This window comes from Callospermophilus lateralis, chromosome 7 (genome assembly GCF_048772815.1).
Source record: "Callospermophilus lateralis isolate mCalLat2 chromosome 7, mCalLat2.hap1, whole genome shotgun sequence".
Lineage (NCBI taxonomy): Eukaryota > Metazoa > Chordata > Mammalia > Rodentia > Sciuridae > Callospermophilus > Callospermophilus lateralis.
Window position 1 is genome coordinate 137,488,280 of NC_135311.1, and position 27,268 is coordinate 137,515,547.

The 27,268-nt window shown below is 41.3% G+C and overlaps 1 protein-coding gene across 2 annotated transcripts; it reads right to left on the reverse strand.

The window, feature by feature from the left end:
• Positions 1 to 427: 427 nt before the first annotated feature.
• Nmnat1 (nicotinamide nucleotide adenylyltransferase 1) lies at positions 428 to 27,264 on the reverse strand. Of its 2 annotated transcripts, none has more exons than XM_076861338.2 (5): positions 27,179 to 27,264; positions 7,687 to 7,857; positions 3,637 to 3,820; positions 1,293 to 1,435; positions 428 to 966 (listed from the first exon to the last, which is right to left on the reverse strand). In XM_076861338.2, exons 2-5 carry the CDS (start codon positions 7,799 to 7,801, stop codon positions 566 to 568), a joined length of 843 nt encoding a protein of 280 aa, XP_076717453.2. In that variant the 5' UTR covers positions 7,802 to 7,857; positions 27,179 to 27,264; the 3' UTR covers positions 428 to 565. The 2 variants fall into 2 exon arrangements, with proteins under 2 accessions (XP_076717453.2, XP_076717454.2); XM_076861339.2 differs by lacking the exon at positions 27,179 to 27,264 and adding an exon at positions 27,049 to 27,158.
• Positions 27,265 to 27,268: the final 4 nt, after the last annotated feature.

Here is a 27,268-nt window from a genome sequence, read left to right on the forward strand (position 1 = left end):
AAATAAGATGAAGAATTCCTTCCCTTGTCCATCCTGGTGGAGAGCCCTACAATAGGCATATATAAAATGTCAGTTCCTTTCATAACTAAAGTTAGGCTTGGTGGGGGTTGATTCTCTTTTGTTTTGAGTCAGGATCTGGCTGTGTTGCCAGGTTGGTCTTGAACTCTGGGCTCAAGTGATCCTCCTGCCTCAGCCTCTTAAGCAGTACCCGGCTAGAATCAGAATCTGGAGTGGACAATTGCTTTTCACACTTTATTTTCTCTTGTGTGGTACTTATTTGGAGTTAGTTTCATTAATATTTCTTCAGGTTTTAGTGAACTACTAGTCTCTTAAAAATAAAGGGATTTGTACATTCTTTTTTTTTTTTTAAGGCCTTATTAAAAACATTCATCTTAGCCACTCTGATAAAAAGAAAAAATAAATCTAATTTTAATTTCCAAGTGACTTTTATCAGATTTTTAAAATTTTGTTTATGACACAGGATAAAGATTTCTTTCCTGAGTTACAACACCAGATTGTTTAAAATCTCCAGAAGAGTGATCCAAACTGTCAAGCTGAAGCATTTCTATGACTTCGCCTCTGCAGTGTTTCTCTGCAAGGGAGCCAGGATAACCCCAACATTCCTGTCTTCGCTCTCAGAACTGTACAAATCATGCTTTTCAATGTATTCTTGAACCAGATCTGGTACCAAGTAGCGAATGCTCTGGCCCCTTCGGAGGGCTCTCCGGATCTTTGTGGACGAGATGTCGTTGTTGATCCACTCGTTCACCAGGTGAATGTTGCTCTGGTGTTTCCACAGCACATCGGACTCATAGATGAATTTTTGAGCATCACTTCCATCCCGAGTGACACATACCAGCCCATAGTCTGCCACGATTCGGGTGATGTCCTCACTCTTCCACAAATTGGGCACACCGAAGGACTCTAGTAAATCTGCCCCACACAGCAATTTCACCTCTGGCACACCTGGGAGGAAGAATGAAGCAGAGTTTCAGAGTTGGCTTCTCCAATAACCCCCCACGGTTACAATGACTGTACGTATGTGTTTTTCAGGAAAGAGAGTTCAATTTTTATAAGATTCAGATTTCCAAAAATGATCCCGGACACCTCAAAAGCTAAAGTGCACTGCAGGAGAAGTAAGCACAGAGCACCTTTCACTCTCTCTTCCTTCATGAAGCCAACAGGGTCACCTTCTGGGCACCAGATGTGAAATCCCAAGGGCGGCTGCTCAGCCCTGGAATCTGAATTATTCTAGTCTTGGTCTCTTTGGAGTGCTGGTGGAACTTACGAACCTTTTGTTTTGGGCTCTAGGGATTTCTTCTGACTAGAATCCTGTCTTTGTTCCAAGCACTTCCTCTTCCGTCCAGACCTTTCAACCACAGGTGAGTTCTGCCTGTGGTCACAGTTGCCAGCCTCTAGCTTCTCTTGATGGTGTCTATAAAACATCATAAAATAGTATTTCCTGCTTTCTTATGATGCTCCACTGAAATACTGTCCCTTTGAAGATGCTTAAGTCTCTGACCTAATGGTAAAATGGGGTGATATTCAAAATGTTTCATCACTGGTACTCTCAGTACCCCACCAGTTAGGATGGCCAGTACAAGGTCAATCCTAGGAAAACACAAATGGTGTTTATCATCATTTTTTGTGTCTGTGCCACAGCAGCAGGAGTCAACATGAATTATTTATTATGCCACGCATCACAGTAGAACCTCTGTGTGAATTGTCTGATTAAATCTTCTCCATTCCCATATCATAAATATCATCATCCCCACAATGAATGGGAAGATGGAGGCTTAGGGATGCAACTCTCTTTGTGGCAGAATCCCTGGAACATAGGAGGTATTTGATAACTTTTTTGGGGGTACCAGGGATTGAACTCAAGGGCACTCAACCACTGAGCCACAATTCCAACCTTATATTTAGTATTTTATTTAGAGATAGGGTCTCACTGAGTTGTTTAGCACCTCCCTTTTGCTGAGACTGGCTTTGAATTCATGATCCTCCTGCCTCAGTTTCCTGAGCCTCTGGGATTAAAGGCATGAGCCACTGCACCGGCTTGACAACAATTTGATTGAATGAATGTTTTGATTGTCACAAAGAAGTGGGATGACTCTCCCCTTTTTATCAGAATCATTTGTCATCCCCATTAAGAGGGGAGCTCACTAGTTTTGCCCACAGTCTTTGGGCTTGTACATAGCAGAGACAGCACTTGAACCCAGTAGTCTGGTTCAGACCCACACTTCTGACCACCAACGACTGACCTAGAACCACAACGCCAGGGATAAGGACCTGGAGGGGCAAGGGCCAGAGGCCCCACAGGAAGACACACAGGCAGATGTGTGCACATCCCATTCGGGGTGGGAAGAGGGTGCCACCACCTTACCACGCTGTACCATTACCTCAGGTCCAGGAGCCACATTGTGGGACTCACTGAGGGGCCGTTGTGCTCTTAAATCCCTTTCCTCCTGAACAGCTGAACTGAATATGTAAAAGGTTACCACAGAGCCAGAGAGGGATGGGTAGGACTAGGTTCAGAGCCTGGTCTCTGATTACAGAATTTTTTGCCAACAAGCAGAGGAGACTTTTCCCTGCCAAGCTTGAAAAGTGAGTCCTCCTGGTAAGTTCCTGCTGGACACCATCTGCCAGCTCAGGGCTCAGCTCTGCCCTAAGCACACTGCCCAGAGGGCCTCACAGCAGCTTCTGATGTGACTGGGTTTCATGATGAGACTCTCGAGAGAGACCTGGGAGGCAGGGATTATTATTACTCTGGGGCTGAGCAGCCTGACAAGTAGCCTCTTGCAGTGTGTGCATGGCTGTGGACTCCACACTCCACTGTCCAGTCCCCAGCGCCTGGAGCTTGAGGCAGCTTAACGGCCGCAGAAGTGGCAGCAGGAGCAGAATTGATTTCCTGATCTCCCACAGCAACTGAGGGGGCAGGACCTTGAAACATACGGTGGCATCCACTCTTCCAGCTCTTCTAAACACTTGTGCCTGAGCACCTAAACTCCCCTTCACTTTAGTAATCAGAGTGGCCTCTATTTCTTACTCTGACCCACCTCCCCACCAATACTATCAATAACCAGAAGGCTCAGAACTCTAAGAACAGAAAGTTTTTTCAGAAAGCTTTTTAAATTTGCCTTCAAGATAATCAAAGAAATAATTAGATATTACTTACTCTGGCTTCTGAACCCTTAAGTGGAAGTTTTAAAAGTATTAGCACAGAGGTCTGTGGTATTCCCATGTCCCTGAGCAAGCATCACCTATAGCTCCTCATCCTGAAGCCCTGTTTCTCTCTCATCCTGAAGACAGATGACAGCAATATCCTTCTGCAACTCTGCCTTTCTGACCTGAGGCTCAGACAGGCCAGGCAGACTGCCTCAATTTCCTGACAAATATTGCAGGGTACCAAACACGGGGACATCTTAAACCACGACGACAGACACAAAGGCTAAGGAACACCCAACCTCTGTGCTGTGTTCTATAGCCTGTGGTGCCCTTCCATGGAAATGGCGCAGCCATGTCTTTCCAGCTCTGGCAACAGCTTTGCAAATCTGTACATTCAGATGTAAGACAGTATTGAAACATGGCAAAAAGAAGGCACAGAAATGATAAGGTTAATTTTAGTATTACTACCTCAGCACCTTAACAGTCTCTGTCCACTCCTTCTGAAGACTTTCCCACGTGTCCACCTCCACCCAGTTGGAAGTTTTGGTGGCAAGTTCTGCCATGATGATTCGGTGGTGGGCAGGGATGAGCCCTTTCTTCTTATATGCATCACCAACAGGAGAAATTATGCCTTTGATAACTCTATATTTTCCTGGATAAAGAGTTAGTTTGGAAATTAGGAATAAGAAATTTCATGCACAGAAAATATTATGATTTTTATGTATTTATTTATTTTGTGGAACTGGATTGATTGAACCCAGGACCTTCCACATGCTAGGCAAGCACTCTACCACTGAGCTACATCCCAGCTCCCTTTTTGATTTTGGTTTTAGTACTGAGGATTGAACCCAGGAGTGTTCTATCACTGAGTCACATCCCCAGACCCTTCCTTATTTTGAGACAGGGTCTCACTAAGTTGCTGAGGCCTCAAACTTGCAATCTTCCTATCTCAGTCTCTCCAGTAGCTGGGGTTATAGGCATGTGTCACTGCACCCAGATCAATATTACTTTTGCAATCACAGATTCTCTTTCTTTTTTTAAAAAAAAAAAAACAACAGTGATTTAGATTTGTTAATTGATTGAAACTATGGTAAAATATACATACATAAAACTTACCATTTAACAACTTTAAATGCATAGTTCCACAGCATTAAGCACAAGCAACCATCACCAGAACGGATACTCCTTGATTTTTTCATCTTGATGATGGTATGGGGGTGTTGAACTCAGGGGCACTCAACCACTGAGACCATCCCCAGCCCTACTTTGTGTTTTAGAGACAGGGTCTCGCTGAGTTGCTTACTGCCTCACTTTTGCTGAGGCTGGCTTTGAACTCGTAATCTTCCTGCCTCAGCCTCCCAAGCTGCTGAGATTATAGGTATGTGCCACAGCGCCTGGCCTGTACAGTTTACAATTTGATTGGTATTGCCAAATTACCTTGCAAAAAGCTTTAATGGATTTGCATTGTCCTCCTAGAGTGTATGCAGACCGTTTCTCCCCAATCTCTAATACTGGACATTATTGAGTTTAAAAACTTTTTTCAGTGTGAGGGGCAAAATATATGTAATTTTTAATTTTGGTTCTGAGATTATTGGAATTAATTAAGGTTAAACATCCATCCACCCATGTGCATCTAACAGAAAATTGCTTGATTTATGCAACACAATAAAATGTGTGTATATACGAATATTTGCATGTAAAACTACAGAAAAATGATTGAAGGGTGAATTTTATTTTTGGTATTAGGGACTGAATCCAGGGGCACTTTACCACTGAGCTATACCCCACAGCTCTTTTTATTTTTCATTTTGAGGCAAGGTCTCCCTAAATTACTCAGGGTCTTGCTTAGTTGCTGAGGCTGGCTCCAACTTGTGATCCTCCTGCGTCACTGGGATTACAGGTATGCACCACCACATTTGGCTGAAAGAATGTATTTTTAAACTATTAACAGTGGTTACCTCCAGAGACATGAGAGGTGAGCATTTTATTTCATATACATGCTCTTTTATAACATAATTTATCTCTTAGAGCATAAACATGGTGACCATAAAGTATGGAAACATAAGTGAATAATCATAACAAATGATTTCTCTCTCTTTTTCCTCTTGTACTAGGGATTGAACCCAGGGACACTTTACCAAGGAGGTGGATCCTCAGTCCTTTTTATTTTTTTATTTTGAGACAGGGTCTCCCTAAGTTGCTTAGGGCCTCACTAAATTAATGAGGCTGGCTTTGAACTTGTGATCCTCCTCCTTTAGCTTCCCAAGTCACGGGGATTACAGGTACATGCCACCATGCCCAGCACAAGTGATTTCTTGATTCTGCATTATAATATACGTAAAATAATATTCATACTTGATGGCCACCCTTTATTTGTGTGTTGTTTATGAACACGTTAGGCTGATCCTGAAGCCTTTATGTAAATTAGAGCTTCAACATGGGCATGATACGATTAAATTTTTATTTTAGAAAAAACATTTGGGAGCTGAGTCTGTGGCTCAGTGGTAGAGTGCTTGCCTAGCATGTGTGAGGCACTGGGTTCGATCCTTGGCACCACATATAAATAAATGAATAAAATAAAGGTCCATACATATAAAATATTAAAAAAAAAAGAGCAGCACAATTCACAATAGCAAGACTGTGGAACCAACCTAGATGCCCTTCAATAGATGAATGGATAAAAAAAATGTGGCATTTATACACAATGGAGTATTACTCTGCATTAAAAAATGACAAAATCATAGAATTTGCAGGGAAATGGATGGCATTAGAGCAGATTATGCTAAGTGAAGCTAGCCAATCCCTTAAAAACAAATGCCAAATGTCTTCTTTGATATAAGGAGAGTAACTAAGAACAGAGTAGGGACGAAGAGCATGAGAAGAAGATTAACATTAAACAGGGATGAGAGGTGGGAGGGAAAGGGAGAGAGAAGGGAAATTGCATGGAAATGGAAGGAGACCCTCAGGGATATACAAAATTACATATAAGAGGAAGTGAGGGGAAAGGGAAAAAAAAATATAAGGGGGAGAAATGAATTACAGTAGAGGGGGTAGAGAGAGAAGAGGGGAGGGGGGGAGGGGGGATAGTAGAGGATAGGAAAGGCAGCAGAATACAACAGACACTAGTATGGCAATATGTAAATCAATGGATGTGTAACTGATGTGATTCTGCAATCTGTATATGGGGTAAAAATGGGAGATCATATCCCACTTGAATCAAAGTGTGAAATATGATATATCAAGAACTATGTAATGTTTTGAACAGCCAACAATAAAAATTAATTAAAAAAAAAAAAAGAAAAAGCATTTGGAACTATAGAGAAGCAGCAGAATGAAACCACAGCTCAGCTTGATGGCTGGGGTATAGCTCAGTAGTAGAGCATCTGCCTAGCATGTATGAGGCCCTGGGTTCCATCCCTAGCACCACAAAACAAAACAGAGCAGAACAGAACAAAGAGTCCAATTAGGTGGGGTTTCACCTCCAGACAGCAAATTCTTACCTAGTCCTCACCTTATACGACTCAAACCTTCTGTTTCCCTGAGGAAAAGATACAGTTTTTATGTGCATGATGTAAACCTGTTATAAAATGAATCCCTGGATAAAATGGAATTATATAACCGTAATGAAAGCAAGGTTTTGTTTCTTTTTTTCATAAGGGAACAAAAAAGCTCAAGTGGTTGTTTTTTTTTTTTTAATATTTTTTTTTAGTTGTCGATGGACCTTTAATTAATTAATTATATGTGGTGTTGAGAATCAAACTCAGTGCCTCACCGTGCTAGGCAAGTACTCTACCACTGAGCCACAACCCCAGTCCTAGGGGTTTTTTTTGTTGTTGTTATTGTTTGTTTTGAGATGAGGTCTTGCTATTTGTGGCCCAGGCTGGTCTTGAATTTCCAGGCTCAAGTGATCTATCTTGCCTCAACCTACTAAACAGCTGGGTCCACAGGTGGGTACCATCATACCTGGATGAAACTTGCATTCTGAGGATCATTGTTGCTTCTACTGAGCTCTAAATACATAAAACTGAATTTTTATTCTATAGGCTAGTAGCCAGATGCGTAGATTCCATGGACATACCTTACCTGCTTTTGTGTTTGTTTTGAGGCAGTCTTGCTGTGCGCTCAGGCTGGTTGTGAACTAATGCTGGGACTATATGCACACACCACTACATTCAGCTCCTCACCCTTTTTTGGCTAAGTCTCTGTGCAAGTGAGTAGGGAGCATGTTTGTACCTTGTTGATTAATTGTTCACACTGACAGAGACCCAATCAAGTGGTTCTTTAGCCTTAAATTGCTTTTCTATTTTTGTACTGAGGATTGAGCCCAGGGGTGCTTAACCACTGAGCCATATCCCCAGCACTTTTTATTTTTTGTTTTGAGACAGAGTCTCCCCAGGGCCTTGCTAAGTTGCTGAGACTGGCAAACTTTGATCCTCTGCCTTAGCCTCCTACGCTGCTAGGATTATAGGCATGTGTCACCAAGCCAACACTTATATTGCTTTTGGTTACTGTTCCTACCTGTTCCATTCAGGTAATCCTTGGCCAGCTCAAATAATCTGAGGTGCATGTTGGTGATTGGATTAAATGATCCACAAGCAACAAGAACCACTTCAGTTTTCTCTGATTTGTCCATGGTAAGAACTTGAAGTCGGTGCTCTAAATGGAAAACTCTGACATCTTCCTTGTTGTCTACAAAGGAAAAAGAAAATAAATCCAGTTATGTGATCATTAATAAATAAATCAATAAATCCATGTGATCATTTCAAACAGATGGACAACAATATTTGGCTACAATGATTATGCTAAATGAATTGCACAATTGGCATTATTTCCCCACTCCTCCTTTTTAACATAAATATGTAGCTCCTATCATAAAGGGAGGGAATCTCCTTCTCTATTCTTTGTGATTTGTTTTGCCCAAAAGAATGTGGGCAGTAGTGATAGGGTGCCAGCTCTGAGCCTAAGCCTCACAGGCTGTCTTAGTCCATTTCCTGTTGCTATAATGAAACAGTAGAAGCGGGTGCTTTATAAAGAAAAGAAATTCAGGAGTTCCAAGAACATGATGCTGACTTCCTACTGAGGGTCCCAGGTTGTATCACAAGGTGGCAGAGAAGCAGAAAGGGAACCAGGCACATGCAGAAGGAACTAAGAACATATAAAGTGTTGTATAGTGTTGACTTTACTTTATAACAATCTGTTCTCTTGAGAAGTCACCTCAGGGACCACCATGACCTAATTACCTTCCACTAGGGCCCACATTTTAAAGGTTCCACCACCTTCACATTGCCACATTGGAGACCAAGCTTCCAGCACATGAACTTTTGGGAGACTGAGTACCACATTCAAACCATAGTAGAGGCATCGAACCCTTCTGTTTTCAGAACTGCCACCCAGCCATGAAAAGTAGCCCAAGCGAGCCTGCTGGAGTGTGGTGGAACTCGAGGAAGAGTGCTGGTGTCCCAGCAGATGGACAGCCAAACATGCAGTATGTGACTGCAGCCGTCCTAGGCCAGCCAAACCCAACCAATTTTAGCAGACAGGCAGCAAGTCCAGGTGGAATCAGCCAAACCCGGCTCAGGTCAGTAACCACGAGCTGACCCCACTCACAAGCAAAAATCAATATTTTTGATGGATGCCACTCAAGTTTTGTGATTGTGTTATTGTGGTTATCGTTAACTGAGAGGATATTGTCATCTAACAAATATAAATCCTAACACCTGACTTTAAAAACAGTATTTTCATCTCTTTGTCAACATGATCATGACATTATCATTTTTTAAAAATTTTCTTTTTAGTTGTAGATGGACGTGATATTTTTATTTATTTATTTGGTGCTGAGGATGGAACCCAGCGCCACACGTGTGAGGCAGGCACTCTATCACTGAGCTATAGCCCCAGCCCAACATTATCATTTTGCATGGAGTGAGATTTATAATCTACATATATCTTTGTTACATCATTCTATTCAATCCTTCTTAAACCCTAATGAAGTCATGCTAGATATCTGATTTAAAGTATTGGGGATGGAGTGCATTTCCTGGTGGAGCACTTTCCTAGCATATGCAGGCCTGGCTTTGATCTCCAGAACTGCCAAAAATAAAATAAAATAAAAGTTGAGGTGGTGAGGAAGTAGCTCAGTGGTGGAGTGCTTGCCTAGCATGCATGAGGCCCTGAGTTTGATCCCCAACACTGGAAAAACAAAAAACAAAACTGTAATACAATTTTACCAAACTTGTCCACCTATAGAAACCATAACATGGAAAAGGCCCACGATGAAAACCAACCACCATTCAATCCCCTCCCCCAGGTGCCTCACCTTTTCAGTTATTTCTCCTGCTAGATTCTACCATAATTCTACATTGTGAGCTTCTGATGCTATTTCTCAAGTTATCAAAATTACAGAGTTCCTAATGACATCCTCCTAAGATCTGTGAGGATTAGTTCTCATAATCCCTTGCTACTCTCTCCCAGATTTCCTGTATTGGCAGGAATCTCCAGAGAAACAGAACCAAAGAACATATATAATTAGGAGGAGAGATTGATCAGATTTTCTCAGAGGATCATAGAAGCTGAAAAGTTTTACAATGGCTGCCTCAGGCTTGAGACAGGGAAAGTGGCGGCCTCTCATCTCAAGAACCCAAAAGCAGCTGGTGTGGTGATGCACACCTGTAATCCCAGAGATTTTGGGAGGCTGAGGCAGGAGGAATACCAAGTTCAGGGTCAGCTTCAGCAATTTAGCAAGAACTTGAGAGACTTACTGAGACCCTGTCTCAAAAAATACAAAGGCTGGGATGTAGCTCTATGGTAAAGATCCCTTGAGTTCAATCGCTAGTACTTAAAGAAATAAATAGACCTCTTATTTGTGTGACCTTGATTCAATTACCTCTTTCAGTTTTCTCAACTGTAAAACGAAGATAGAGACAGAAGCAACTTCAGTTATTTTGAGTAAGTTTTTATTTTGTGGTGCTGGGGGTGGAACCCAGGGCCTCAGCATGCTAAGTTCTACCGCTGAGCTCTGCCCCAACCCTGAAGATTATTTCTCAGGATAATACATGGCCAAGTGCTCAGCATATTGCCTGTACCACCTTGTTAAAATGGATGCAAGCTGAAGACTTTGAGGAAAGAATAATACTGATGATGGTGATGAGGCAGGACTGATTAGAAGAGCAAAACAAGAGAGAAAGATCGGCTACAAAGTAAGCACAGCTTCATTTAAGTAAATCTATGGGGTAAGAATTAAGAAAGAGATCTGAGGCCATCTCCAGTGCCCAGCAGTTCAATGCCAGCCTGTGCAACATGATGAGACCACCATCTCAAAAAAAAAAAAAAAAGGCTTAATGATAGGGATCACAGGGACAGTGCTAATTGTGCATAGGAAATAAAGGAAAGAACAGTCAGAATGGTCAGCATGGCATTAAGGAATGAGTTCAGCTGGGCGCAGTGGTGTACATGCCTATAATCCCAAGAACTTGGGAGGCTAAGACACGAGGATCACAAATTCAAGGCCAGTCTCTGCATTTTAGCAAGACCCTATCTCAAAACATAAACTGGGCTTGGTGGTGCATGCCCATAATCCCAGTAACTTGGGAGGCTGAAGCAGGAGGACTGCAAGTTCCAGGCCAACCTCAGCAATTTTTTTTTTTTTTTTGAGACAGAGAGAGAGAGAGAGAGAGAATTTTGTAATATTTATTTTTTAGTTTTCGGCGGACACAACATCTTTATTTGTATGTGGTGCTGGGGATCGAACCCAGCACAGCGTGCATGCCAGGTGAGCGCACTACCACTTGAGCCACATCCCCAGCCCAACCTCAGCAATTTTTATAAAACATTTTATTAGGGCTGGGGACATAGCTCAGTTGGTAGAATGCTTGCCTTGCTTGCACAAGGTCCTGGGTTCAATTCCCAGAACCAAAACAACAAAACTTATTGTTGAGGGATCTTTATTTATTTATATGTGATGCTGACAATCGAACCCAGTGCCTCAAACATGCTAGGTAAGCGCTCTACCACTGAGCCATGACCCCAGCCAGCCTTAGCAAAAGAAGACCTGAGGGTGGCTGACTGGTAGAGCACACCCCTATGTTCAATTCCCAGTATGGGAAAAAAATGAGCTAATAGGTAAGAAGAATTTAAATGCTCCCCCTTCAGTGACCATACCAAAGGATAATACCAGGGTTCACTTGGGGCTATACCCAACCCTGTCATCCCTATCCCTATCCCCATCCCCATCCAATTCCCATACAAACTACCTTCTGCATTATAGTGGTGGTGAAGGCATCCTTCCCACAGTACCCTGGGCCCTGCAGGGAAGCCACTGCGCCTGCTCTCCAGGACAGCTGATACCTGGTGTAGTCCTGGACCTGCCCATGTCAGGTTTCAGGCCTGCTCCCCAAGGGAGAGTAAGTGGGAAGACGGTAAGGCTGAGAGCATGATGTGGGGGCTCAGGGGAGCTGCCTGTGGTCCTGAAACTGACTTCAGAGCCAGAGATGAACAAAGCCCTGAGCCCCTCTGTGTCCTGAGGGAGGAGTTCAGGTTTCAGATTCTGCCTGGGGGATGGGGAGGGGCAGCGGGAAGATGATCTTTCAGCATAAAGGAAGCTGTCTTGTCCCTTGTCAACACACTCTTGATTGGTTTTGAATACCCAGCAGTTTCATTAGTTCACTGTGAACCCAGCCAGCCTGAGCTCAGACTGGACTCTAGACCTTCAAAGTCACAGAAGAGTTAAGTCAGAGTGTGCTCCTGCCAGAGCAGTCTGTCCTGCAATGTCAGGTGACGAACAGAAGTAGTTTGAAAGCCTGGTGGGAATTGTTCTTGATCATCCTTCCTTGCTCCAGGTGCTCCAGGGCCAGGGTCACCATGATTCACTTCTGTTTGGCCCACACAGCCTACTACTCGCACTGCTGGCTGCCCAGATCGCATCAGCTCAGACTGTAAGTGTCCCTCCCTTCCCACTGAAACAGAGTAGAGTTCATTTCTTCTGAGGCAATCTTGAAGTTTAACTAAAACTTACTTTTAATTTTTAAATCATTGATCTTTTCAAGTTTTAAAAACATTGAGGTGTGAACATTAAAACATTTTATAAACAGTTTTTAAAACATCAACTCTTTCAAAGAAAACAGCGCTGGTCTTGGTTGTGCAGCCTGTAATCCCAGTTCCTCTGGAGGCTGAGGCAGGAGGATCACAAGTTCCTAGCCTCAGCAATTTAGCAAGGCCCTAAGTAATTTAGTGAGATCCTATATCAAAATAAAAGGGATTGGGATGTGGTTCAGTGTTAAAGTGCCCCAGGTTTAATCCCCAGTCCAAAAAATAAATAAATAAATAAATAAATAAATAAATTGGTAACCCTATGGCTTTCCTTTGTCACATTTTCAGATGCTCAGTATAATTAAACTCATGTTAGCCAATTGTTGAATAGTATGATTGACTTGATCATCTCTCAAGATTTACAACCATAAAAGAATAGTATTTCTTTCAAAATAGTAAATTTAAGGGGCTGGGGACATAGCTCAGTAGGTAGAGTGCTTGTCTTGCATGCCCAAGGCCCTGGGTTCTATCCCCAGCACCACCAAAAAACAAAACACACCAAAAATTTAAGCATATATCTATATTCTTATTCCAACAATGCTATGGTTAGCCAGGTGTGGTGGTGCACACCTGTAATCCTAGTGGCTCAGGAGGCTAAGGCAGGAGGATTGTGAATTCAAAGCCAACCTCAGCAACTTATTGAGGCCCTAAGCAACTCAGTGAGGCCCTATCTCTAAATAAAATACAAAAAGGGATTGGGAATGTGATGGCTCAGTGGTTAAGTGCCCCTGAGTTCAATCCCTGGTACCAAAAAAACCAAACAAAACAAAAAACAAAGCTATGGTTGCTTTAAATATCTTGGAGGTATATTTTGTTTTTTATAAGGTCATTTTTATTGGTTCACTACAATTTTACATAATAGTGGAAGTATATATATATATATATTTTTTAATACCTTTATTTCACTTATTTATTTTTATGTGGTGCTGAGGATTGAACCCAGGGTCTTGCACATGCGAGGCGAGTGCTCTACCGCTGAGCCACAACCCCAGCCCCGTGGAGGTATATTTTGAAGTTTTATATTCTTTTTTTTTTTTTCTTTGTAGTATTGGGGAATTAACCCAGGGCTGTGCACATGCTAGGCAAAGCTTTACCACTGAGCTACACCCCAGCCACTTTTATTTTGAGACAGGGTCTTGCTAAATTGCCAAAGCGGGCTTCAAACTTGTAATCCTCCTGCCTCAGTCTCCCAAGGAGCTGGGTAAATTGTACATTCTTTTGAGTTAATTCACTTGAAAGATAGATTTGCTTTCTTTCTATAAACACCCTGAAGTCATTCAGTGTTAAACCCAATTAGTAAAGAAGCAAAAAGAATACAGTTTATGGTGAAGAAAAGAGATGGAATATTTCTTTTTTAAAAATATTTATCTTTTAATTGTAGTTGGACACAATACCTTTATTTTGTTTATTTATTTTTATGTGGTGCTGAGGATCGAACCCAGAGGCTTGCATGAGCCAGGCAAGTGCTCTATCACTGAGTCACAACCCTAGCCCCTGGACTATTTCTTTTTTTTAAAGAGAGAGAGAGAATTTTAATATTTATTTTTTAGTTTTTGGCGGACACAACATCTTTGTATGTGGTGCTGAGGATCGAACACGGGCCGCACGCATGCCAGGCGAGCACGCTACCGCTTGAGCCACCTCCCCAGCCCTGGACTATTTCTTAAGAAGGAAGATTTACTTATATGTACACCACAGAATCCATACATATAAAGTGAAAAGAATTTCAGAAACGTTTTGAGCAGTGACAGTCACTTCGATGTGTGGCTGTGGCAGGTGGGCTAATTAGGTTTATTATTGCCCGATAATGCAAATCATCTGGCACAAGGCAGAGCTGGCAGAGGTGTGGCTGACAGTCCCAGACCTAGGTTCAGATTCTATTTGTATCACTACTACTTGCTGTCTGTCACTGGACAAGTCACTCAAAACTTTCCATCTTGGTTTCCTCATTTATAAAATGGGGACCCAAGCTGGGTACAGCAGCATACATCTGTAGTCCTGGCTATCTGGGAGGCTGAATTGGGAGGATCTCCTGAGCCCTAGAGTTGGAAATCAGCCTGGGAACTAATAAGAAAGAAAAGGATGGAGACCTATAGTTTTCTTTTTTTTTTTTAGTACCGAGGATTGAACTCAGGGGTGTTCAGCCACTGAGCCACATCCCAGCCCTATCTTGTATTTTATTTAGAGACAGGGTCTCACTGAGTTGCTTAGTGCCTCGCTCTTGCTGAGGCTGGCTTTGAACTCCTGTCTCAGCCTCCCTAGTCCCTGGGATTATAGGTGTGTACCACCACACTCGGCAAGACCTATAGTTCTTTTTTTTTTAAGAGAGAGAGAGAAGAAAGAGAGAAAAAGAATTTTTTTTTAGAGAGAGAGAGAGAGAGAGACAGAGAATTTTTAATATTTATTTAGTTTTTTTTAGTTTTTTTTTTTTTTTGGCGGACACAACATCTTTGTATGTGGTGCTGAGGATGGAACCCGGGCCGCACGCATGCCAGGCGAGCGCACTACCGCTTGAGCCACATCCCAGCCCCGAGAGAGAGATTTTTTTAATATTTATTTTTCAGTTTTCAGTGGACACAACATCTTTATTTATTTAATTTTTTTTTTTTAGTTTTTTTCGGCAGACAAAACATCTTTTGTGTTTGCATGTGGTGCTGAGGATGGAACCCGAGCCACATGCATGCCAGGCGAGTGTGTTACCACTTGAGCCACATCCCCAGCCCACAACAATATCTTTATTTTATTTTTTATGTGATGCTAAGGATGGAACTCAGCACCCTGTGCTACCACTTAAGCCACACCCCCAGCCCAAGACTTATAGTTCTTAACTCATAGAATTTTTGAGTTAATTTTGTGCATATTAAATAACAATACATAAAAATATTTGATACATTTATCCACCTATTATGAATATTTTTATATTATGAATTTTCTTTTGTATTAATAATACTATTTAAGGGTTATAATAACTATTATTCATATTCTTATTGGAGAATTATTAGATATAATGTTATTCTAATGGAATGGACCTCAATTCATCCTTGCTACATTTCAAACTTCATCTCTATGGTTTGATTATTATGAAATAGAACCTGCATTTGCTTGAAGTCATTTTATTACCAGACAAGGTAAAAATGTTACCCACTGTGTACCCTGCAGCAAGGTGACAGTGTTCTTGTTTGGCATCACCTCTCTGGTTCTCCAGTTCTACGTTCTGCTAAGGTAAGTTCCACCTGCAGCTCAGCACACAGTGCTTACCTGGGGAGGCGGTCTGGGTGTTGTCTCTGATTCCTGCAACATGTTTAACTGCAGCCTGCCCCATTGTCTCTGCCTCTATTATCCACGGCAGTCACCATTCACCTCTTTGAAAAGTTAAAAATCTCCACACAACAAGGATAGCTGGGATTTGAGCAGACTAGTTGATCAACCCTTACTTCTTCTAGTATAAGAAGCCATTAAATGGGAGAGAATGAGGATGCCAGTGTTATTTATGAATTCCCTAGAGACCAGTCCCAACAGTCTGGCATCAGCTAATGTCTGCAGGGCTGAGGACTACATGGGTACACTCAACCAGATTAAGATTTGATATGTTATTTCAGATTCTATGGTGAAAATCACACTTGGCAGAAACAACCAAATCAGGCTGGGTGTGGTGGTACGCGCCTATAATCCCAGCAATGTGGGAGGCTGAGTCAGGAGGCCTGCAAGTTTGAGGCCAGCCTGAGAATTTTAGTGAAACTCTGTCTCAAAAAAAAAAAATAAATAAATAAAATAAATAAAATAAAAAGTGCTGGAGATGTAATTCAGTGGTAAAGCACCTCAGGCTCAATCCCCAGCACTCCCCACCAAGAAAAAAGACAAACAGCCAGTTAATAATTTCATCACTGAGCAAATGAGGCAAATACAACTTGATACGTTTAAAATAAAAAACTGCAATCCTAAAAATGTGAAATTATAAAAAATATGAAAACTGAGAATTCAGTTGAGGAGGGAAAGCTTCAGAGCTGGTTGTAAGTAGCCTAACTCAAATCAACCAAGTCTCAGGACAGAGGATTCATGTGCAAGAAGGTATGTTTCTTTACAAGGTTGGAATTTCCACAAATATCAAATTAGAATGAATTAGAAAAGTGGTAAACATTTGTTCACTGATTTAGACTATTGGTAACTGTCACTATTAACCAAGTTCTAAAAAGAGAAGTGAGTTTCCTAGAGCCAAGATGAAACTTAGCACCAGAATTAAGATTAGGAATCAAGGATTACGGCTTGGGAGGCCGAGACAGGAGGATCACAGGTTCAAAGCCAGCCTCAGCAAAAAAGTGAGCAATTCAGTGTGACTCTGCTTCTAAATAAAAAACAAAATAGGCCTGGAGATGTGGCTCAGTGGTTGAGTGTCCCTGAGTTCAATCCCCAGTACCAAAAAAGAAAAAAAAAAAAAAAGAAAAAGAGAGGAATAAAAATAAAGGGTTGGTGCCTTCTGTGTAGTGCTTAGAGGATTTCTTATAATACGTCATGAATTCCATGTCAACCACATTATTGAATTCTAGGCCCAGATCATCTCGATACTGCAGTCAACCTCTCTTGACCAACCTGGTGGGTAACATCATCTTTACTTTCTTCACAATTGGTAAGTGTGCAGTCAGCTGCCCACCACTCACTAGATTTCTCCTATTCGCTAGACACTGCTAGAACACAAATGGCTAAGATAAGGGCTGGGGATGTGGCTCAAGCGGTAGCGCGCTCGCCTGACATGTGTGTGGCCCAGGTTCGATCCTCAGCACCACATACAAACAAAGATGTTGTGTCTGCCAAAAAAAACCTGAAAAATGAATATTGAAATTCTCTCTCTCTCTCTTAAAACACACACACACACACACAAAAAAAAAAAAAAAAAAAAAAAATGGCTAAAATAGGGTTTTCTGCTTTTCAGGCTCACAGACTGGATATTAAGAAAATAATTCACATTTAAAGTTCAGGTGACCAGAAAATTTTAAACATTCCCTTGAACCTCTTGCAGCTGTACAAAATTTTTGACTATGAAACCTAATAAGTTTGTATTTAGTCTAATACAAATGCTTTAAGTTGTAAAATTCTTTAAGGTTATAGTACTAAAGTACCAGATTTAGTTATTCACTAAATAAATGGTTATTAAGCAAGACACGATAGAGGGACTGGATGTGTGGTAGTGGCATGCCTATAATCCCAGTGACTGGGAGGCTGAGGCAGGAGGATGGTGAGTTTGAGGCCAGCATGGGCAATTTATTGTGACACTGTCTCAAAAACAAACAGATAAATACAGCTGGGGAAGTACATCAGGAGTAGAGTGCTTGTGGGAATGCGTAAGACCCAGGGTTCAACCCCTAGAAACACACACACACACACACACAAAAAAAAAAAAAAAAAAAAAAAAAAAAAAAAAAAAGAAAGAAAGAAAGAAAGAAAGAGATTATACTGGTTAGGGAAATAGGGTCATTGACAACTTGAAGCAAAAAAGCATCACTGAATGGCTGAGGCTATAACTCAGTGGTAGAGCTCTTGCCTAGCCTACTCAAGGTCCTGGGTTTTATTCCCAGCATAACAAAACAAAAACGTAAAGAGCTTATCTCTGAAATGTGAGGTTTTAGGAATATTGTAATCCATAGATTTCACTATACTTTCCTTTGTGGAAACATATAAGGGTAATGAACGGCGGAGGAGCTGAGGGTGTATCTCATTGGTGGCATGCGTGCTCAGCATATGCAGAGCCCTGAGTTCCATCCCCAGCACTGAAATTCTATGTTGAAATTTTTAAAAATAAAGTATTTATTGTTGTAGGCCTAGAAGAGAGTTTTTACAACTCCACAAGAGGCAGTACAGTATAATGGGGAAGGGTTTTAGAGGTCAGTTCAAATATTCACTCTATAATCAATGATGAGTTACTTAAATCTCTTTGAGACTCCCTTTGATTATTTATAAATTGGTGATAGAAATAGTTGCACCATAGTTTTGATGTAAAGTTTAATTGAGAAGAATCACTTAAAAATAAAATAAAATAAAGAAACCAAAGTCAGTTATTATTATTGGCATTGCACATATCAAAGGAAAACCTTAGTCTAGCTAGATTTTATACATTTCTGTTCCATAAGAGCATAGTAGGGAAGCAATTTAGATTTGGGTTGGGGAGGTGGCTCTTTGGAAAAACACTTGCCAAGCGCTTTCATGAGACCCTGGGTTTCATCCCTAGTACCACAAAAACAACAATAAAACGTCAACTGCAAATTATATTTACATGTGCACTCAAGAATATGATTCTGAGGTGATTAACCTGGTAAGCCAATGCTGTCCCCTCCCTTTTAGGTCTTACTGTGCTGCTTCTGCAGATGGAACCAGTCCCACGAGCACTGAAGAGGATGCTTTGTGTATTTGGTGCAGGATCCTTCAGTGAAGGAGTCTGTACCATGGTGTTAACAATTTTGGCATCAGACTGTGTATGTTTTTAAATACTGACTTTCTAAAGGCTCATCTTAATCTGAAAGTTTGGCTATAAACAATGTGCCATTAGTCTTCAATATTTATTTTCTATTTACAACAAAAATAAAGATATGTAGAAATGGAATTCCTAATTAGACATGTCACAGTTAAAACATTTTTCTGGGAAGGTTAAAAACATTTTATAAAAGGCTGAGGGTGTAGCTCAGTGGTACAGAGCAGGCTTAGCATGCACAAGGCCCTGGGTTCCATCCCCAGCACCCACCACCACCACCAAAAAAAGAAAAAGAAAAATTCTACAAGCAATTTTTTAAAAATGTTCTTTCTTTTTTTCTTTTTGATGGTACCGGGGATCAAACCCACGGTGCTCTATCACTGAGCTACACCCCAGTGTCTTATTTTTAATAGTGTTCTGATTAAAAGACAAAATATTCCTCACAGTGCTCTTCTGTTCTCAAATACAGGAAAAAACAACCCCTGAACTTTACTACTTGTCAGTGCTGCTGTCAGTGGGCAGCCTGGTGTCTACAGGTAAGCAAACCTGTGCCCCATGTGGTCGTACCTGTCGGATGCTCACCAGTCCTTCCAGGAAAGTACCTACTCACTGAGAAGGAGCATTTTATTGCAGGGGAAGCCCGGGCTCCTCTCATGGCAGGCACTTGAAGAGCCAAAAAGCATGAGAAGCAAAGGAAAAGGGAATTTAGGAGGGGATATAAAACCATCCTCTCCCCTTATTTCCACTCTACTTTAACTAGAGTCCATTCTCTACCTTCCAGTTCTTCTCTCAAGCATGGGGCTCATCCAGCTGTCCAGGGTGACCTGCCCAAGGCCAGAGGCTAAAGCGACAGTATGAATTTGACCTTCAAGTCCTGCTGGTCTCTAACCTCAGATATACATCCCAGGAAGGCCAAGTCTGTCCCACCAGCACTGCCACATGTCAGCAAGCAGGTGATCATCTCCTGCTTTGCTGCTTCTTGAGGAAATGATATGCTGAACGCTATGGTCAACTACAGGAGGCACGCCAAGACCAGTCACTTGGAAGAAAATTGTTTTTAAGTATTAATGAGCACTTTCAGGTATAAATAGGAATAGGTCTACTGAAATCACAGGATTGCCATTAAATAAACTTATTATTTTGACTTTCTAAACCTTATTATTATTATTTTTTAATATGTATTTTTTAGTTTTAGTTGTACACAATACCTTCTTATTTATTTATTTTTATGTGGTACTGAGGATCGAACCCAGGGCCTTGCGCATGTTAGGCGAGTGCTCTACCACTGAGCCACAACCCCAGCCCCTTATTATTATTTTGTCCAATAAAGTTAGTAGTATCTGCTGGATGAATGTTATAGAAATAAATGCAGATAAGCAAGGACGTGGTGGCCCATGCCTGTAATCCCAGTGGTTCTGGAGGTTGAGGCAGGATCAGGATTGAGAGTTCAAAGCCAGCCTCAGCAAAAGTGAGGTGCTAAACAACTCAGAGAGACCCTGTCTCTAAATAAAATACAAAATAGGGCTGGGGATTTGGCTCATCGGTTGAGTGCCCCTGAGTTCAATCCCTGATACCCCCCCCCCAAAAAAAAAAAACAATAAAAAACCCCCAGAAAACGAAAGGAAAATACAAATCTTAATAATCAACAAACGTTTAGTTTTGAAAGAACACAATGATTCAGACTGCATATTTGAATGAGGCTAACTTGTTTCTTGAAAAATGTAGTGCAAAAGGCTGGGGTTGTGGCTTAGTGGTAGAGCGCTCTCCTAGCACATGTGAGGCCGATGGTTCGATCCTCAGCACCACATAAAAATAAACAAAATAAAGGTATTGTGTACAACTAAAAAATAAATATTAAAAAAAAAATGTAGTGTGAGCTGGGCCTGGTGGCACATGCCTGCAATCCCAGTGGCTCAGGAGGCTGAGGAAGAAGGATCATGAGTTCAAAGCCAGCCTTAGCAACAGCAAGGTGCTAAGCAGCTCAGTGAGACCCTGTCTCTAAATAAAAAGTACGAAATAGGGCTGGGGATGTGGCTCAGTGCCCCTGAATTCAACCTCTGATACCCTCCCCAAAAAGGGCTGGAGATAAAGCTCAGTGGTAAAACATGCCTGGATTCAATCCCTAGTAGCGCCACCCTGCCCGCCCCAAAATGACTGAGATATTTTGGAGTAAAAATAATAATCTCTTCCTTCTGGATTACAACAATCTTTTGCATTGATGGTCAGTTGTTTTCTAGAGAAAATAGCTAATTGATCCACATCATGTCTTGTTACTTACTTCTATGTGTATACAGATTCTGAGGTATTTTAAGCAGAGGCTAGTTACACAAATGCTCTCACGTTAGAACCCGGGGTGATTAAGGGGCCCCAGCCCTTTATGTTTTTTGATTTGAAACAGGGCTTTGCTAAGTTGCTGAGGCTAGCTTAGTTCCATTTTTTTTTAATATTTATTTTTTAGTTGTAGATGGACATAATATCTTTATTTATTTGTATGTGGTGCCGAGAATCGAACCCAGGGCCTCGCATGTGCTAGGCTAGTGCTCTACCACTGAGCCACAACCCCAGCTCCTACTTTTTTAAAATATTCATTTTTTTAGTTATAGGCAGACATGACATCTTTATTTTATTTTCATGTGGTGCTGAGGATTGAACCCAGTGCCAAGCATGCTAGGCGAGCGCTCTACCTCTGAGCCACAACCCCAGCCCTAGTTCCACTTCTTGAGGAAAAGAACAATATTTACTGGCAGGAGAAATTCAGTATAAACATCTTCCAACACATTATGATAGGCATAGCACCTTGACAGATGGAAAAGACTATCATTCATCTGTTTCTCTGTCCAGGTATAGATAAAGGGGGAGGTTACCAACAGAAGCACAACCATCTATCTACCCTGCAGTTTTCTCCCCCACCCCACGGTATTGGGGATGGAACATAGGAGTGCTCTGCCACTGACCCACATCTCCAGCCCTTTTTCTTTTTTATTTCGAGATAAGAGTCTTACTAAATTGCCCAGGTTGGACTCAGACTTACATTCCTTCTGTGTCAGCCTCCCAAGTTTCTGGGATTATAGGCCCTTGGCTATATCAGTTTCTGAACACCTTCCAATCCCAGACTTAGTGCTAAAAATTAGGTACTAACCACCTGAATAATACACATTAAAAATGAAATTTCCTTTAAATAGTTGTATTATTTAATCATCAACAGAAACAATTTATAACAAAACAGCTTTTACTTTTCTAGACCTCATTAACCAAAATATTAAAATATTGAATGTCAAGATAGTATTCTTGATAGTATTTCAAGAAAGTACTCAAGATAGTATTTCAAGATAGTATTCTTTACTGGGCATGGTGGCCTATAATCCCAGGAACTCAAGAGGCCATCTCAGAAGGATTGCCAGTTTGAGGTCAGCCTCAGCAATCTAGTGAGACCCTTCTCAAAATAAAAATGGTTGGGTGTGGAGCTCAGTGGTAGAACAATCCTGGGTTCTATGTCTGATACTGTCCAAAAGAAAATATGTCACCAGTGTGATTTGCTAATAGATGGAATGTGAACTGTGAAAGAAGCAACAAGTGTGATTATAAAAACTTTTGGCAGAAGCAACTAAAAGAACAGCACTGCCTAAACTAAGGGGAAAAAAAAGATAGCCACGATAGGTTTAGGGGGAAGATCAGCCCAGGGCAGGGAGTGCAGCTTGGTAGTAGAGTGCTGGCCTAGTGTGCACAGGCCCTGGGTTCAATCCTCAACACCAAAAAAAAAAAAAAAAAAAAAAAAAGGAAAGAAGGAAATGAAGATGCAGGCTGGGGGTAAAGCTCAGTTGTAGAGAGCTTGCCTAGCTTGCTTAGGGCCCTGGGTTCAATTCTTAATGCGCACGTGTACACACACACACACATACACACACACCTGAAGATAAGAAAAAAGGCTGAATTTTGGGCTCTTCCTTACACTTACTAAACCCATTTATTTATTTACTTAAGATCCCCACCTGAGCCAGGCATGGTGGTGCATGCCTGTAATCCCAGTGCCTTGGGAGGCTAAGGCCGGACGATCTTTAGTTCAAAACCAGTCCTGGCAACTTAGAGGAAGACCCTGTTTCTAAATTTTATATATATATATATATATGGCTGAGTTATTAAGTGCCCTTGGGTTCAATCCCTGGTTTCAAAAAAGAAAAAAAAAAATCCTCAACTAACTGTATAGATAGTTAAGTTTTAAAACACTGCTCTGGAACAATTTTAAAAACAAAGCTGTTTTGTTTATAAATTTTTTCTGTTGATGATTAAATAATTATTTCAAGGAAATTTCATTTTTAATGTGTATTATTTAGGTTTTTAGTTCCTAATTTTTAGCATTAAGTCTGGGATGTGGAAGGTGCTCAGAAACTGGAATATAGCTAAGCACCAGAACACCAAAAAGTACACACTGTAGTATTGTAGTTGTATGGTCTAGATTAGAGACAATGAAAGGTAAAAACAGGATGGTGTCAAGAGTTTGCAACTAGTCCAGCTAATTGACTGAAGGAAGGAAGAAATAGGAAAAGAATAATATTTCTTACTTGAGTGACTGATCAGTTGCATGCCTCTAGACAGGGAGGACGAGAGAGAACACAGGTTAGAAGGGATAAAGATAGCAACTACCGCAGTAGCCAGGCTTGGTGCTGCATGCCTGTAATCCCAGCCTCATTGCCTCTTAAAATTGGGAGCCATCTCGCCACAAAGCCATGAAAAGCTAATTCGGCTTTACTGTAAATTCTGAACTAGCTTGGAATGCCTGCCCGTGCCTTGAACTCACCCGTGCCTGGCTCTCTGACCAGATAGCAGCTCTCTCTGAAACTTTAGTGATGCCTCATAAATCTTGGCCTTCCCTGGCCAGATAACGACCCTCTCTGAGGCTATAATGACCTTCATAAATTCTGATGTCGGGGCCAGCAAAAATGTAAACTAGCCTTTGTGTTATGCTCCTCAGAGTTTTGTTATCTGTAACCTGCCTCCCTTTTGTGTAACTTTCTGGGCTATAAAGCTGGGCTGCAAGAAAGCTGCAGTGTTGTCCTGTTCCCGCGATTATTGTTGGGAGAGGCAGTCCAGCTGGTTGAAATAATAAGCTTGCTTTAATTTGATTTTAATTGGAGTCAGTGGTCTTTTCTTTGCATCCTGGTCTAACAAGAGGCTGAGGCCAGCCTCAGTAACTTAGCAAGACCCTGTTTCAAAACAAAAAAGGGCTGAAGATGTAACTCAGTGGTTAGGTGCTCCAATCCCAGGTACAAAAGGAAAAAAAAAAAAAAAAGATAATGACACTGTTTTATAGAGGTTGAATTTGAAGTATTGAAGTGGTCTGTTTTCCAATGCTATTACAAAATACCTGAGGCTGGGTAATATGTAAGGACAAGAGGCTCACAGTTTTGGAGGTTGATAGTCCAAAATTCATCCTCTGGTGAGGGCTTTTTGGCAGTTGGTATCACAGCAGCAGCTCATGTGAGGGACAGAGATCAGACAGTGACAGGAAGCCAAAGTGCAGATAGGCCAGTTTTACTCTTCAATAATACCTCTGTGAGAACTAACTAGAATTCCATGAGAACTGTGTCACTATACATAATAACAACAAACTGGGAAACCATTCAAAAACTCAAATGTCAATCAAGAGATGAATGAATAAGAAAATGTTATCTATTTATAGGAATAAGTTATAAAACATTTTAACTTGATACAAATAACATGGACAAATTTCACATTTCAGTGAAAAGCACCAAAAAGCACACACTGTAGTTTTCTAGTTGTATGAAGTGTTAGATAATTTAACCTATGAGAGAGGCATATCAGTGGTTCGTTAAGATGAGCTGGGGATGGGAAATTCACAACAGAGAAGAAAGCATCTGGGTCCTGTTGATGGAATCCTCATTTTTGTCTTCAGTGCTTTTGATAGGAATCATCTATTTGGTCTCTTTGGATGGGCATGTTCCTTTTATATATAAATCCAATTTATTTATTTCACAATGATGATGATGATGATGATGACGGTAATAACAACAAAAAGCAATATTCACTGGGTTCTTCTTATGAGCCAAGCCACACGATGCACTCTCACACAATTCTTAGGACAACACAGTGAGGCAATACTATTATTATCACCCTACATTCTTGCCTTTAAAAAAAAAAAAGATGAGGAAACTAAAGCCCAGACAGGCAATTAACTTTCTCAGGATATCTCACAGCTAGAATAACATGCTTCATTCTAAAAATTCATGTTCTTATCTATTATGAAAAACTTACAATGGCATAAACTATCTGCTGGTATATATTTAAATGCGGACCAGGTGTCTGGAGGCCCTTGATTCATGGTACCTCTTGTTACTCGCTAGAATATCATTTGCTCTAGCATTTTCCCTACTTGTTCTCTGGGATCCCATCCCAAGTCCAAGATGAAGTGTCCTAAACTTCTTCAGCTTCCACATAACCTCTATCTGATTTCCCACTTATGATTCTCAGATGAGGATACTTTGCTCAGTTCTGTCTACTGTGACTATCTACCTAATATTCCTCTTTCTCTAACCGGAACCCAAACCAATTTATTACTCATGCACTAGGAATGTTTTCATTATTCATTAACTCTAAACAAGAACCCAAGGCATGTAAGAACACCCTCAGCACAGAAATGCTAAATCAGATTAAGTCACTGAGAAAGCAATTACAATGCCTACATAGTAAGAAAAAAAAAAAAAAAAAAAAAAAAGACCTTTCCTGCATACCTTCCAAGATTGCACACACTCAAACTAGCATGAATACCTGAATAGAATACTTTACCATCATTATTAAAATTAAGGGAAGTAGCCAGGCACTGTGGTGCAGTTTTGTAATCTCTGCCTCTCCGGAGGCTGAGGCAGGAGGATCACAAAGTTCAAGGGCAGCCTTAGCAACTTAGTGACCCTATCTTAAAATAACAAGGGCTGGGGATGTAGCTCAGTGGTAAAGAACCCCTGGGCTCAAATCCTAGTACTTCAAGAAATAAATAACAAATAAACAAGTAAATAAAATTAAGAGAAGTACACTGTGAGCAAAGGTTTACTCAGCAAATTTTTCAAATGTGTAAAACAAGGAAGCATATTTTCCAGTTTTGTTTTGTTTGGCACTATTTGTCACTGAGAGTTGATTTTTACCCAAAATGTTGACATCTCTGCATACATTAACATACCAAAAATTAAAGATAATCACTTTAACTTAACAGGTGTTTCCTTTGAATATGAAGTGTTTTGCAAGGTAGGCTAAAATATGGTCCAGAAAAATGGTTTCATATCCAAATTGTAACTGAGGAAAAACTGATTGTAATAAGGAACTCTATGATCAGACAAATCCTACAGAAACATTTCATTTCGCAGAGTTCTACGATATTCAAAGTTGGAAGTTTGCCCTTAGAGGCTGACATACAAAATTTAATAACTGTACCTTGGAGACAGTTTTGCTGTAATGCCCTATGGATTACAGTATGATAGAAGTCCGAGAGAAAAAGGAAAAAATGGTAGGAAGGAGACATGAAGGACATGGAAATAAAATTTTAATTCAGAAATATTGCATACTTTTCCAGGTATGTCATTCCCCAAGACAGTCTCTCTCCCAGATCTGTTACTCCCAAATTTCGGGGAAATCTGTAAATCTTAAGATTACTGCTAGTTCACCCACTTATGAAAATAATCGTGTGCACTGCTAATTAGCCCACCAATAAATATATTAAAAGAAGTTTTCAGGTTAAGAATATTTTAAGAAATCTGTAATTTAGGGGATATTCCAACCTTTATCTATCAGTTAAGATAATGGAGAGACCACCTAAGCCAGAGCATCCTGAGAATGACTAGAGTGTCATAAACCATCTTGAGATCCTGGGATTGATGTCATCTTTACACACCTTCCCATACCCATGGCTCACCAAGTTTCCTTCAAGAGTTGGGAACCTCCAAACGAGTCCCACTTTCCAGATGGCCCGCATTCTCCCTTGAGTTTGTACTCCTTGGTTTCCTAAATCAATCTCTGTCTTTCCTGACAGCGCTGAAGCTCTTCCTCCAGGAACGTCCAGGACCCGTGTCCTGAGTCCAGAGTCCCCCTACTCTGGGAATTCCCCTGGACACCCATTTCTGGGTAATTTTTAAAGTGCTGCCCAACAGCTAGAGCCCTGCGTCTCAAACTGCCTTCAGGAAAGTGGACCCGGCTTTTTCACAGACTGGAAGGAAGGGCAATCTCCTCGGTGGAGGGCCGCCTCCTCCGCCCCCGCCAAGCCCAGGTGCCTGCCCACGCCTCGCTTCTGGAAGGGGAGATTTCCGTCCCAAGGTGAAGGTCAGAGGCAAATTTACCAAGTTTGGGTTCCACAGAAGAAGACAATGGTCAAGGTGTGAACATGATTGCATTCCCCACTGCCCGGACAAGAAGGAGTCCCGGGCTGCCTCTCCCGCGGAGCCCAGGGGCTGAGGGTGGGGGGCTTACCACTCTCTCACGGCCATAACGGACCCAGTCTTCCCGGAGAGGATCGCTGCCCGGACGCCACACAGGAGAACACCGCGGCCGCACTCTCAT

What these genes read in the sequence shown, in the direction of transcription:
- Nmnat1 (XM_076861338.2), bottom strand. Translation starts at nt 7,801, where the DNA reads ATGGACAAATCAGAGAAAACTGAAGTGGTTCTTGTTGCTTGTGGATCA. An exon ending in GGATTACCTGAATGGAACAG is followed by an intron (nt 3,821 to 7,686) that starts GTAGGAACAGTA and finishes CTCTTTATCCAG; the next exon opens with GAAAATATAGAGTTATCAAA. An exon ending in CCTAGAGCCCAAAACAAAAG is followed by an intron (nt 967 to 1,292) that starts GTTCGTAAGTTC and finishes TCTTCCTCCCAG; the next exon opens with GTGTGCCAGAGGTGAAATTG.